The sequence below is a fragment of the Anolis carolinensis genome, chromosome 6, assembly GCF_035594765.1.
Source record: "Anolis carolinensis isolate JA03-04 chromosome 6, rAnoCar3.1.pri, whole genome shotgun sequence".
Classification (NCBI taxonomy): domain Eukaryota; kingdom Metazoa; phylum Chordata; class Lepidosauria; order Squamata; family Dactyloidae; genus Anolis; species Anolis carolinensis.
This window is the reverse complement of record NC_085846.1, coordinates 39,512,201-39,527,413: the sequence shown is the minus strand read 5'-3', so window position 1 is coordinate 39,527,413 and position 15,213 is coordinate 39,512,201. Positions and strand designations below refer to the sequence as shown.

The 15,213-nt window shown below is 39.2% G+C and overlaps 1 protein-coding gene across 2 annotated transcripts in view; it reads right to left on the bottom strand.

Moving 5' to 3' along the window:
• brca1 (BRCA1 DNA repair associated) overlaps window positions 1-15,213 on the bottom strand; it is an 84,962-nt gene that overhangs the window by 30,833 nt on the left and 38,916 nt on the right. For both annotated transcript variants that reach the window (XM_008113176.3, XM_008113175.3), the window contains exons 10-12: window positions 9,845-13,066; window positions 8,895-8,983; window positions 3,450-3,609 (exon numbers count right to left, since the gene is read on the bottom strand). In XM_008113176.3, coding sequence (XP_008111383.1) covers window positions 3,450-3,609; window positions 8,895-8,983; window positions 9,845-13,066 — 3,471 coding nt within the window. The remainder of the gene's footprint in view (window positions 1-3,449; window positions 3,610-8,894; window positions 8,984-9,844; window positions 13,067-15,213) is intronic.

The window sequence follows — 15,213 nt, the reverse complement described above, 5'->3', positions numbered from 1 at the left end:
TCTAACCAGCAGGGAAAGGAAGTTGCAATCAGGGCAGGGATAATTACTCCAGATGACCTGAAACCAGCTTAGTGTGATGCTTCCCCTTACAGGACTCTAAACTATTCAAACAGTTGAAAGAAAGGGGGGAGGCTTGCTGCATGGTCAGGACATGGGGAGGAAATTAAAAAGAACGAAGGACTGAATGAGAATGGAACTATTGTAGTTACTGTAAAGTTTCATTTTCTGCAGTAAGGCAGGGCTTAATAAACATCAATCAATATCTCCACCCTAATTCACACCCTTACCCCATCCCCAGTGATGGAAAACAAGCTCCAATGAGACTGCAGACCAAAAAAGGGTATAAGAAACAAGGCACTAGCAAAACATATCCAACTGTAGTTATCAAATCCAAAATGCACCAGAAAAACCAATTATTCACCAACAAGGTCAGGAAAGATTGCCCCAGTAAAGTTCCCAGTAAAGAACCTTAGTGGTACATATCAGAGGAGTGCATTTGTATAGAATTGCTGTTCGTTTTGTGTAGTTTCATTCGTGTCATCTCATTTCGCTAACGAAAATGGGCTGCTTATACGACACAAATTTTCGTCTGGTTTCCAAAAAAAGAAATTTTCGGACCATTGGCTGCAATGAGAGGGCTTCCGAGGCTCATCCCTTCCACCCCGGCTCGGTTTTTGGGCTAGAGGGGTGAAAATCGCCACACATGGAGGGCATTTCAACATCGGATGTAATTGGGAGGCACTGCTCTCCCAGACCCAGAATCAGCTTAGGGTGCTAGAATAACTGCTGTTCTTAATATTAATATAAATATGATCATCAAGAGCCATTGATCCACATCGGATGTAATTGGGAGTCACTGCTCTCCTGGAACCAGACTCAGCTTAGGATGTCAGAATAACTGCTGTTCTTAATATTAATATAAATATGATCATCAAGACCCATTGATCCACATCGGATGTAATTGGGAGACACTCCTCTCTCAGACTCAGCTTAGATTACCAGAGTAACTATCATTATTTATATTACTATTATTATTAACACCCATTGATACACATCAGCTGTAATGGGAAAGCAGCCCTCTGTCAGTACCTGCTTATTGTTACGGGGCCTAAACGAAAGGAAACGAAAGCAAGCACAATGATTGTGTGGCTTTTATTTTCATGTCGCTTCTTGTTTCCTACAAAAATGTCATCATTCGTTTTGTGTAGACAAACGGTCGAAATGAAACAATAGCATGAAGGAAACAAAGGAAATTCATGCACACCTCTAGTAAATATACCCATGTTCCATTTTTCTGCAGTGTGGGGAATAGATCCTTACAATGGGATCTATTCAAATCATCACCATACTTCCTGGGCAAGCAAACTCACAAGAATATATGCCTGCCGAGGCACCAACTTCTGCAAGGCAAAGCTGTATCTGCAAAGGCAAATTTGTCAATCCTGTGAGGTTCTACAAAAGACAACAGAGAAGCCCAACTACCTACCTTGCACACATCCACTAAGAGAGCTGCCATGCTAAAAGCAGAAGTAGACACATTATATGTAGAATATCCTGAATCCTTTTATTGAACAGCCAAAAACCATGAGAATATGTCAATCAATTATATTCACAAGCATCTAGACAACACTGAAGATGACCCTCATTGTTCTTTAACAGATTCATGAAATTAAATAAAGAGGAAATCTGATTTCGGAAAGTCTCTTGCCATTTCCAAATAAAAAGAGCCCTTCTCACATTCAACCTGTGCTGTTCCCTTTCCTTTTCCATTTTAGCATTGTGACCAAAAAGAGAGAGAGAACAATCTCCAGACATCAATGAAAAGTTGAATTCACCTTAAGAATAAAGCAAAGATCTAACCAAAGAAGGAAACAATGAATGTTTGTGAAAAACATGCAATTTCATGGGCACAGACATAGCTCTCTCAACTGCGGACTGACAAAATAGCGACTTAGGACAGAAATTTCAAAGCAAGAATCTTAAAATTTACAAACTCAATGGTTCAAAGCCTTTGGAAAAAGTTCTTACAAACACCAGGATAGATCCCACTGATCAGATTAATAACACACCTCTTTGCATCTACACCACCTACAAAATGCCTGTCAGGTGGACTTATACAGATGCTCATACAGAATGATATGGAGAGGGGGAGAAAGAACAGATGGAAAGAAAATGGGTACTGAGTGGTGACCCCAATGAAAGAAATATAAATTCTAAGAAACTGAAAAATTTTGCTACTATCTATACACATAATAAAAGTGAAAATCTTTATGTGTGTAATGTGGCACAGGTGTCCATTTACACAGACAGGCTCCCACCTCCACAAACAGCTACAACTCCCAGTGCTCAGGAGCCACCAATAGCCCTCCCTCCAAGAGACATTGAAGGTTATGGCAGGTACCATAAACATGTCCAAGAGCCTTGCCAGTGTCCTCCACAAACACCATCCTGCCCACCACTCAAGTGAAGGCTTCATTCAGGGACAATTTCCTCCTAGATTTTCTGTTTTTTCTCCACCACAGACACTTCCTAGTGTTCCTTTCTCTCTCCATTGGTGTGAAATTTGCATGATCCCAGCTTCCCGCCTCCCCTTTAACCCTTTCCTACCCTTTCCTATTGCACATGGCAAACAAAGGAGAATTGATCAGCAACTGAACAACAAAACATACTGGAGAGATTTAGGAGACTAACACAGCACGATGGAAGTTGTAGTTTACCCTGTATCAAGACACAGCACTGTAACACCCACTGACAATGGACATGGACCACATTTGGCACACAGAACTCCTATGACCAACGGAACATACTGGAGGGATTTGGGGGGAATTGGCCTTCACATTTGGGAGTTGTAGGTACTGGGATTTATAGTTTACCAGCGATCAAACAGCACTCTCATCCCCACCAATGATGGACCTGGACCTAACTTGGTACACCAAACTCCCATGAACATATTGGAGGGGTTTGAGGGGAACTGACCTTCATTTCTGGGAGTTATAGTTCGCCCACATCCAGAGATACCAGGACCCCCACTGACAATACACTGGAATCAAACTTAGCACACAGAACCCCCATGACCAACTGAACTTACTGGGGGAAACTGAGGGGAACTGACCCACCATCATAGTGAGACCTGTAGTTTACCCTGCAGCCAGAGAGCACACTGAACCCCACCGATGATGCATCTAGAGAGCAAACTTGCCCAACATAAACTTTAACCATTGATGGTGTTTCAAGGGTTAACCTGGCATGATGTGAGTTGTAGTTCCTATACATTTTGGACAATTAAAAATTGAATTTTCAAATAACTCAGGCAACGTTGGGTACCCAAGCTAGTTTTATAATTAAAAGAAAACACAACTATTTTAGGAGTTCGTTTTACAGGTGAGAAAAGAAACTAGATTTTCAGACAGTCTTCATGAAAAAAGAATTGAGGACACTGCCCTACTCACCCTTTGGTGATCTCATCTGTTCTCCAATGAAATCATCTTCCTTATCCAATTCCAGCCATTCTTCGGGAGCATCGTGCTGGGTTCCTTGTTTGAGAGCTGCCTCAATGATAACCATCTCATGCTGCAGTTTCTTTAAATCATTTTGCATGGCATCTCTTTGCTTCAAACACAAGAGAAGTGCATGTGAGACTCACCTCTTGTAAGTTCTCTCTGTTCACTAAACATTCAGTTCTGAAGTGGAATGGATGATCATTGAAAAGAGTCTTTTTGTTTGTGACACTCTCTCTTCAAGGACACTTGACTGACAACTGTCATGTTTTTATATTGTTGTCATAGTTGTGGGGAAAAACAGGGTGAATATTTTACATTGAATTGATTTAGTTCAACTTTTGAAATGGTTTTCATTAGAATAGACAAGACAGTAGAGTCTCGTTTATCCAACCTTTGCTCATCCAACGTTCTGTATTATCCAACGCAGTCTGCCTTTTAGTAGTCATTGTTTTTGTAGTCAATGTTTTCAATATATTGCGATGATTTGGTGCTAAATTTGTAAATACAGTAATTACTATATAACGTTACCATACATTGAACTGCTTTTTCTGTTGATTTGTTGTAAAACATGATGTTTTGGTGCTTAATTTGTAAAATCACAACATATTTTGATGTTTAATAGGTTTTTCCCTAATCCCTCCTTATTATCTAACATTTTCACTTATCCAACGTTCTTCAGGCCCGTTTATGTTGGATAAGTGAGACACTACTGTATATCATTCACTGGATGCAAATCCCCACCGGGTTTTAGTGGAGCACCTTGGTTCCGCGCTGCCAGCAAAATCAAACTTCCTCTTTCAGAGGCAAAGCTAGCCTGCCGTTTTCATTTTAAAATGATCCATGTATTCCCCATTTGCCTCATTTGCAAATAAAACCACACTCCCAGAAATGGCACTTATTCTCTAAACAGGACTGTGCACCTCATTTTAAAGGGGTGTGTGCAGTTTTGCTCTCATCAAGGGAGCATAAAAGTCAGTGGCAATGGAGCGCAACTCCACCATTGACCTATGTAGCTCCTTGACCTCCAGATTTAAATTAATCTCTGATTTAAATCAGTCAAATGAATCACTTCTCCCACTTCCAATTAATCTTGCTCTTGATTATCTCAAGTGGAAGGAGTTCTTCTGAGTTTCAAGATTTCACATAACACAGAAAAAGTGAAGGAGACAATAAAACTGTGAAGTGCTACTCATAAATTTTAAACTGTGGTTGACAGTGCAGACTATTTTAAAAAGCAGCACAGAGAAGAAAGGGGAGGATAGGACAGCAGGTAATCTTAGAGACTTAAATGATTCTGACCCAAAGCCCAAGGAATCAGAGGACCTTCCCAAGAACCAGTAAAACCTGGGTGGGTGAGTCCACTGAAGAGAATTAACTCTGCACAAATTCAATCTTCCTTTCTCCTTGAATGTAAAGAGGTCAATCTAGATTTAGTTAGATTAAAAGTCGGAATATTTAAACTCTTTGTATTAATATCATTTGTGGGCAGGTGGAATAATTACTGAATGGAAATAAAACAATATCAAAAGATATTAATATTTTAAAATAGGGCTGCGTTGGTGCAATGGATTAAACCCTTGTGCCGACTGGACTACTAACCTGAAGGTTGGGTTGCTGAATGAAGGTTGCCGGTTAGAATCCGCTAGAGGGGATGAGGTCCCATCTGTCAGCTCTAGCTTGTGGGGACATGAGAGAAGCCTCCTAGCAGGATGGTAACACATCTGGTCATCCCCTGGGCAACGTCTCTGTAGACAGCCAATTCTCTCATACCAAACGCAACTTGCAGTATGTTCTCAAGTCGCTTCTAACACGATTAAAAAAATATTTTAAGGTGTTGGGACACTAAAAGATCCTGTTTGATCAAAAGAGTAAAATTAAAAAGGTAAGGTGATATATGACTGATTTCATGTGAATGGGAATAAAATGAGGGAAGTTATTAAGATAATAATTTAAAGTTCAATTTACTAAAATGTATATTATTTGTAAAATTAGTTAATCGGAAAAATTGTTTGATAATTACTCATGGTTGTGTATTCATGTTAAATATGATATTTTGTGTTTAGCAGAAGGTGAAAAGTAATCAAGCAGAACAAGAAATCTGTGCAATAATTTGATAGTTGCATTTGCTTGATGAGGGAAAGTCCACTGTGTTTTAATGTTTCTTTATTTATCTATTTCTCTTTCATGTTTGTTGTGGCGGCTTGTGGGTTGGATCACGGTGGGATTTTTTGATTTGGTGTTTATGTGTGGTTTTTATTGTTGTTCTCTTTTTATTGTATAATAAAATGAAATAAGAAGAAAAAAGATCAGAGGAGAGGGAAAAGAGAGGTTAATCCAGCAAAGGAAGTTCAATCCCGGACCAGCATGATGCTGCATCTGGAATCTTTTTTGATTTATTTGGTGAAATAATTGCCTCTCACATAAAGTACCCAGAGGGAAAAGTCTCCAATTTGTAATGGCAAACAAAGATAGATATAGAGGACCACCTTCTAATATTAGTAAAGGTATATTCATGTACAAAGCTTCTGAGGTTACATCCACTGCAGTAAATCAAAGAATGCTTCAAGAGTGCCAAGGATTGCTATTACAGAATAATGCAAGCTCTGGTGCACCATAATAGAATGGTTTTAACTGCATTTCCCTACGAGGTAAACAGACAGAAGGTATACAAAAAGGCAATGAAACTGACAGAAATTACTTGGGCATAATATTCTAGAAATGCCATAGAATGGTTGGAGCAGATGTTGGCATCTGTGGTCTGAAATTTTCACATACCTTCACCATATGCTATGCTGGATAGCACCAGTGGGAGTTATAAGACTGATTTGATTGCCAACTTTTGAGGCCTGCAAATATACATATAGAGTACAGAATATAATCTATGGAGTATAATGCAGAAAGCTATGTGTATTAGAATGTGTATGTGCATTACTGGGTATAAAGAAATAAGCTAATTTTGGATAGAATGATGAGGATGCCAGCCTAACTATTAACATTAAATATGAGCAGATTTAATTGATAATAACCTCAAAGGTACAAAGACTGATGTACTCTGATGGAAGCTAACTAAATGACAAGATCTAGCTCTTAAGAATCTGACTGGAAGATAGGATTGTTGTCATAAACAGAGTACCATCAGAACCTTTGTTTTGATTGTAGCAGATAAGTTAGCTGTTAGGCAGGATGGAGGCTAGGCAGGTAATAAAAGAAGCCAAAAAAAAAAACAGCAATCAAACTCCTCTGCCAATCTCCATGTCACAAAAAGGGAAACCTTATGTTATGTTATTCATGATAAACTGCCCAGACAAGCTGATAGATACTCCTGATGAGAGAAACACCAAGGCTACAGAATAACAGATGCATTTCTTGTTATGTCTGTAATAGACACCTATTATAGATGTTTATAGCTACATAACAGAAGCTGCTAGATACAACATTTAACAATGTCCACAAATATTAAACCTTGGAGAGCTATATACTCACAATCGCCCATTTGGAAATTGTTAGTTCCTCAAAAGATGAAGTGATATTTCTAATGGATATGTGGTCCAGTTATATTCTTTAAGATGATAATGTTCCTCTATGTGATTGTTATTAAGAAGCCTGCTACGGAGTCAGAAATAAAAAGGTTCTGTCTTTATGAAGATGTAACATTTTGGCATATACAATAATGTAAAGAGTGTATGTGATGAAAGCAAAGTGTTCAGATGTAAACTGGCCTGTGATTCTAAGGGAATTGTATATGTATATGTTTGCATAGCTATGCTTGCATATACTGTATTTACTCAAATCAATTGCTCACCTTTTTTGGCTAAATTACTTTCATAAAATTAGGATGTGCATAAGATTAGTGAAATGTGGTAATCTTACCTGAAGCTCATATTAAAGTTAAAGTGGATTCATTCTACTGCAGAGGTTCTCCCCAGATGTTTTTGGCCTTCAACTCCCAGAAATCCTAACAGTTGGTAAACTGGATGGGATTTCTGGGAGTTGTAGGGGTTTTTTTGGGGTTTGTGTGTGTGTGTGTGTCAGGAGAAACCTGAGTTGCTTCTGGTGTAAGAGAATTGGCCGTCTGCAAGGACGTTGCCCAGGAGACGCCCGGATGTTTTGATGTTTTTACTATCCTTGTGGGAGGCTTCTCTCATGTCCCCGCATGGAGATAGAGCTCATCCGCACTCTCCCCGGGTGGGATTCGAACCTGGCAGCCTTCAGGTCAGCAACCCAACCTTCAAGTCACAAAGCTTTAATCCACTAGGCCACGGGGGCTCCTTGTAGGTTGAGAACCACTGTTCTACAGCATAGATGCACCCAAGGTTTTTTCCATTGCTGAAAGCTTTGGTGTTCTAACACTTTTGTTTTTAAAGGAATTATAAGCATGTAGCCACTGTAATTCATACCTTTTTGTCCAAATTACAAAGAGTGCACTTTTTACCACTGCACGTTACATCAGTAAATACTTTTTTTGGTTTTGGGGTTTTAAAAATTGATGTGCACATTAGATTTGATTGTGCTTTAGACTTGAGTAAATTGCAATAAATGGCCTAAAGAGTTTACCAAAGAGCCTGCTTATTCCACCATATGTATTTCCTGAGATTTCAATAAATAATATTTAAGTGGAGTACTGATCTTAACTCTGCCTGGTTGGATTTCAGCACCATCACAAGTTGGGTGCCCAGGCACCAAGAAAGTGATAATGGGACCCAGACAAAATAGAGGTTACTTGAAAAATGGCAAAGACCCTCTATTTCTCATTCTAAAGAGGCAGGCATAGGGAACCAAACCTGTTTCAAAAGGGTTACAGTTACCAGCCTCTGGTTTAGAATCTCTCAGTTTGAAGACATAAAGGACCAGAATACGGTTTGAGGATGGAAGAAACTTGTTTAAATTTTTGATCCTCATTACAATAACCTGCTTTAATAATACAATGTACCCACTGATCTCTAAAGATTTATGCTTGATAAACAACAAGAGCCAACTTCCATTGTGGTACAGAGGGCTTGTCCAGCTGCAAAAAACAAAACAAAAACAAAACAAAAAAACAATCTCTATGCTATAGGGATAATCAAAAAAGTGACTGAAAATAAAAATGCCAACACCTTATGGTCTACATTGCACCAATAGGATGCAGAGACAAAAGATCAAGATTTAAATCTCTACTTAGCCATGGAGATCCCCTGGCTAACTTTGGGTGACACTCTCTCAGCGTAGACAGAGATAATGACAATCCGCCACTCAATGAATCTTGCCAAAAAAATCTTAGAAGATCAGAGTGAATCCGAAAGAATGCAACAAACATCACATCCACTAGTATATTTCTAACAATATTCCACTCTTGGAGTTCATATTTTCCCTTCCTGCCGTTTGTTCTCAATGTGACTACAAACAATTTCCTACCTGTGTGGTGAGGATCTCACTCTGGGACGACAGGCCTGATGAATCCCCCAGGTGGCTTGCTTCACTGTCATAACCCATGCATTCTTCACCTTCAAAAGACCATAAATAAAAGACACATATTATATTGGGTGGCAAAGTTAAACAATTTCCAATCAGAGTTCTTGTTTCTTACATAAATGAGGTGTTGAACATACCATCTGAAGAAACATGGGAAGATCTAGTTAAAAGAATAACAAAGTTTTGAGAGTGCTGGAGTTCCAACTTTTCTGCCAAATAAGAATAAGACCACAGCAAATGCAGTGAAACACTTGCTCTTTTGAGGTACTAAAATAAGATTAAAAACAGACCCTTGTTATAAATTACTATAAATGTTCTCAAGTTCAACTGACACCTTCTGGAGCATTACAGATGCATCAGTATTTGTTGTAGTAAATATGCAAAAAATGTAACATTTATGCATTTTTGGAAACACACAGAGGACATGTACTATATACCTCATCTGGAAGGAAAAATAAACAAGAACCTTATCTGGATCCTAGATTATGGTGATATTTGTGCTATGTTTATTCCATACTTTTGACTATAAACAACATTATACTGAACAATGTTAAATTACTATTGTACTTTAAATCTAATTAAATTTTTTAAAAAGACTTTTCTGTTAAAATTTGAGACACAGGATAAAAACTTTCAAGTGGAATGGAACTCCTCAAAATTCAGAAAAAAGTATGTAATGCTACCTCTATCTTTTGCTTGGATGTTTATGTATCTGGACAACTTTCAGTCATGGGTTCACTTGTAAAAACAATTATGTTGCAGCACAGGAATATATTTATCCCATGTGAGTCAGTGGTAGGAGTAAAAGAAAGATATTATGAATCTCATACTGGTGTTTACAAATCCAATTAATTATACCAATAATAGTAGCAATCATAATCGTAACTTTGTACCTAAATTGGATTCTGAATTCTCATATCTGGGCTGTTCATCTTTTGGTTGCACATCTTTTCTGGAAGCATCACCACTAGGTTGAATGTCTTCTTTATTCTTGCTGGGAATTGGAGGCTTTTCTACGGAACCAGAAACTGGGGTTAAATGCCTTGTGTCACAGGCCTTGCTGCAGGAGTCCTCAGATGCATGTGACTGGGAGGAAAACAAGTTCACAGAGCACTCTGACTCCTGACTCAGAGAGACATCCTCGGCTTTGGAACTGAGGTGACTTCTGCTGCTGTTCTGCAGTCCCAGCATCTCTACTGATGTCTCATTGTTTTTCAATGCCTGTGATGATGTGCCAAATAATCGTGCCTGAAAAGATGGCAGCTCTTCCTCTTCACTCGATTCATCCTCTTCCGAGGATGGCAATTTCCGCACTGGTTTCCGATGTGCTAAAACAAAGTGTTTCCTCTTCAACATGGAATTGCCAGAGTCATTGTTGCCCAGATCTTTCCCAACAAGAGATGGCCTGTCCATTTTAGAAGATACACCTGAGATGTCTTCCCTGTCTGTTTCTAGAAGATCAGATGGCCCCTCTTTGCTTTTGATGGCTGGGTCCAGCAAGCCCTCTGGTGTCTCCGACGAGAGTTCAAAGACACAGTGCCCCTCCTCAGTGCATTGCTCCAAATTCTCTTTGGAAACCAGGCACTGAGGAACACCTATGCTTGAAATATCCATTGCTTCCTCTATGTCGTTATTCAATTGCTTTTGTTCTATGCTGCTTCTTTTTGTTTCAACATGGCTGGACTGAGGAAGCGATGGTTGACAAATTGCAGGACATGGCTGTATTGATTCTGGCTGAGTGCTTAATGTCAACCCATTGTGTTCAGCACCCGTGGACTCTGCTTTTTGAAAATGGTCTCTATTGGAACATGTCTCATTAACCAGGCTTAAACTGGAGCCCTGGATGTTGCAATTTCTCAAAATACTTGGACTTCTGCCATTTCCACTCAGGCTTCTGCTACTGCCGCTAGTGTTTTCTCCTATTCCTGGAGATGCTCTTCTTTCAGTTGTGAGTTTTTGGCTTTGAAGTTGATTTCCGCCCTCTCCGATTTTGGCAAGTGTCTGTACTGGCGTGGACGGCATTTCTGGCAAGGGAGCTTTCAAAGCAAGCTGGAGGTGCTCAGTAGTACTCTCAAGCTCATGGAAACTGGAGCTAGAGGTTGCCAGTCTTTGGACAGTGATGTCTTTGTCTGCCACACAGGCAACAGCTTTGTTTCTTCCCTCATTTTGAGTCAATTTCTCCAAACAGTCAACCCTGCCATCTTCTACTTTGCCAACTTTCAACTTCCTCTGAATTTCAGCAGCAGACTCCTTCGCAGGACCTGGATGCAGTAAGAATGAACGACGTTTGCTGCAGCTGAATATCTTCTGTACAAAATCTGCATCTGGTTCACTGTCATCAGTTTCTGGGTTCAACTCCATGGGACCTGCAGTTTTATCATCAGGAAGACTGTGGCTTTCTGTGACAACTGCTGTCCAAGACCCACTGCCCTCTTCTGTCTGAACACACAATGCACTCTTATCAAATTGACCTGCTACGATGCCTTTATTCTTATCAGAAGTACTTTGCTTCACTGCTGTAGGATGGGACTGCAGGAGTGAACAAATGCCTTGAGAGCGTACAGTGGGAGCAATGAAATAGGGACTATGACCCTCTTTAATTTCTTCAACACTCAGACCTTTTACAACTTCAGTCGTACAAGGAGAGACTAAAGAGCTAGGACAAACTTTGTTTGCATCATCTTTCATGTCCATCAAGCTGGTTTCAGACAATGGCAAACCCTTCTGCAATATACTGGGGTCATTTTCTATCACAGACTGAGACGGCATATTTCCTGCTTGAGAACTCATTGGTTTCTTTTCTCTCTCATCCTCTTTGTGGTTCTCTCTGTTTGCTGGCTCACTTTCCTTCCAAAGTCCTTCTGGCTGGAGGGGAAGTTCCTTGTTCCCATTCCAGGTTTCTTCTGTGAGCAACTGAAGCCTCCTGCTCCGCCTAATCTGTCTCTGGCCTGTGTCTCTTTCTTTCATTTCCCTGTCTTCTATCTGTATTTTTGACTGTTCAGGAGACCATGGGTTTCCACCCACCACAAACTGCAATTGACCATGTGGCCTAGTCAGTTGTCTACTTTTCTTACTTGATGAATTGGGTTTCTTCTTCAGATTTGATTCTGACAATTTATGGCAGATGCTCACAGCTTGTTCACTTCCAACTGTTTTCTTGATAGAAGGTTCTTCAGGAAACTCCGCATCTTTTGGGTATGCAACAGGACTGCCAACAACATTAGCAAAGGTTTGGTCACATTCTTCCCAAGAACCACAATCAACCCCAACAGGCCTTTTCCTACATTCTTTCACATCCTGCCTTCTGATGAAGTCATCAGGTGTCAATTCGGATGTGGCTTTCCTCTTTCGTGCTAAGGTTTTTCTCCGAGGTGTCTCACAAGCATTTGTGTTGACAGCAATACTTTCCTCTGCTTGGATATGGATTGTATCCTTATCATTCCGAAGTGGGGTTGATTTGCGTTCCCTCTTGTATGTTCTCCCAAATATTTTATCTTCAAGCTTAGAGGCTACTGGTTTGGCTACAGGCAGGTCACCTTCATGCCACATTGTAACCTCCCCCTGATTTTCTACTTGTCCAGCCTTCTGAGAGACACAGAAGTTTGCATCCAATGTACAAGGGGTCAGATCCTGATTCACTTGTTCAGAGTGAATGTCTTTAAAGGAGCCTGGGGGAATGACCTCCTTGCTTTTGGAGAGCCATTCACTGACCTTCTGGATACTCCGCATCAGTCGCTTTCCAGTGACCGGATTCAACGGACTGTTAACTGAAACCTGGGTCTGCAGTTGCTGTTCCTCATTTACAGGGACCATTTGTGAACTTCCATCAGGCATCATAATATCAGCCCATTCTGTGCCATCACCTTCCTGCTTATCTGCAGTGGGATTTGTGGCTTCAGCAACCGCCTGTGGAATACTGAGTGAAGAGCAAGATCCATCCTGCTGTAGGGAACAGGTTTCAGGTTTTGTGTCACGCTGTCCCATGGAGGGATCTGGAGAAGACAAACCCTGGCTCTTCAGTTTAGCAAGATTTTCTGCAGCAACTTTCACGTTTTCAGTGACGGCTGGAGTGCATTCTATGCTTTCCAGTCTTTCTTCTGAGAAACTGCATTCACCTAAAAACAGAAGAGTTTAGAAAAGGTTATCTTTAGCAGTTTCCACCCTGCCTGCCACCTTTTCCCACCAGTATTCATGTTAGTTTAGGCCCAGAAATGCAATTTGCTTTGAAGAAATACTATTTCTTTGATGGTGTGCTGTGATTGATAATGGTCTGAAATTACCTCTGAGCATATACAAAACTGTATAATTTTCCTAATTAAGACTACATTTACTATTGGCTGCACAATTAGTAACACTACATAACAAATTTGAACAATTTTCTATTCCTAGTTTGAAAGTGTTATTTCCAGTTTAAATGTGCGGAAACTTCGTTTTTGTGGCTGCCACAAATTATATTGAATTGGTCGAGACTCTATGAGATATTTATTGAAAAACTATAGCAAAATATGCTGCAGGATGTACCGCAAAAAGAAAGTTTTTGGAGTTTAATAAACCTTGATGTTTATAACCCAGGAACAAAAAACGTGTTATATAGTGAAATTATGTCAATAGCAGCCCTTGGCTCAGCAGTCCTCTTTTCTACCTTTCTTTCTTTCTTCCATTCTTTCTTTTTTAAAAAACTAAATTACAATAAATATACATTCCTTGCATTCAAGTTTTTATACCAGCAGGCATCCAAACTACTCATTCACAAGTCAGGAATCCCTTAATTGGGCAGAGTTCTTTTCCATATGTATGAAGTACTTCTCAACAGAAAAGAAGATTATCTGCTGAGCACTACTGTGAATTGCAAACATGGCATATTCACATGCTCAGTCACTCTCTTTATCTAAAAAAAGGTCCACGTCCTTAACAGAAAATATACCCTATCCTTTTTTCAAACATTTAGATTTCAAACAGAGTCCATATGAGACTTTTAAAATTACCAAAAAATTAGCATGCGAAATAGGTCTTGTATCTGTTTTATTGAGTAGATGTTAACAGGTGTCCTCCCCCTCTCAAATGATGACTTAGAGAACAGCCAGAACAGAAGTCACCATCATATCTCTATTACTTTTGTTCTGGAAAACTGGAACTAAAGGTCAAATTATGTGTTACATTAAATATGTTTTCTAAAAACCAGTCTCAAGATGGCAATTTTTATTCTGAAGCACTACCAGTTATGTGTGGTCCTTGGATCATGTAAAAACTAGGATTGCAAATTTCAACTTACATAACAAATCAATTTAACTAATTCTAAAAAGCAAAGGCAAGCTATCACCTTTATTCAAACTATTTAAGAGGCTGGTAAGATAATCAATTGGCTAAAATATGTATTACGTATTTATCAAGAGTCATGCCTACAGATGGAAATATTATTGATTCCGTTCTTAGTAGAAATTTACCCAACTTGCACTCCTCAAATGAATTCATAAACCAGTAAGTATCCTTCATTTCTACATGCAAACAATATGTACAATTAGGAAAGGTTGTGTACAAAAATATGTATGAATACAGGCAACTAAAAAAATCACAAATTAGTGTGTAATAGTGACAAACAAATGCATGCCAAAAATATAAATGTTATGAAGAACATTTTGTCCTTCCCTATTAATAAAGTGTAGGAATAGATTTTAAAATGGAGAGGATTTCTAATTGTAGTAAGTTAGGATGGAGAAAGCCTTGCTCTTTGATGTAAAAAATTCAATTTGATGTGGCCCATGTTTACAGATAGAGCACTCTTTGTTCAAAATGCTTGAGATTGGAAGTGTTTTGGATGTATTGGGAAAGGAAATTTCAAATACCTATATTTATATATACATAATGAAATATCTTGGAAATGGGACCAAAGTCTGTACACAAAATTCAGTTATGTTTCATATACACCTTATGCATGCAATCTAAAGATAATTTTATACAATATTTTAATAATTTTATGCATTAGACAAAGTTTGTGTATACTTTTTATTTCATGTCAAAAGCATTGCATAATAAATAATTTTAAAAGTGATAAAATAAAGGAATCACAAACAGCTAAGTAGTTTTGGACCAAAAGCGGGCAACAGCAATCACATTGTCCGTAGCTTTAAACAACTCCTCCTCCGTGCATGAGACAGGGCATTGTGGGCAGGCATACATATGAGAAGTTGTTTGTTCAGCTCCACAGTCAGTTTGTGTACACTGAACCCTAAGAAAACTAAGGTGTTACTATCACAGCCACCCA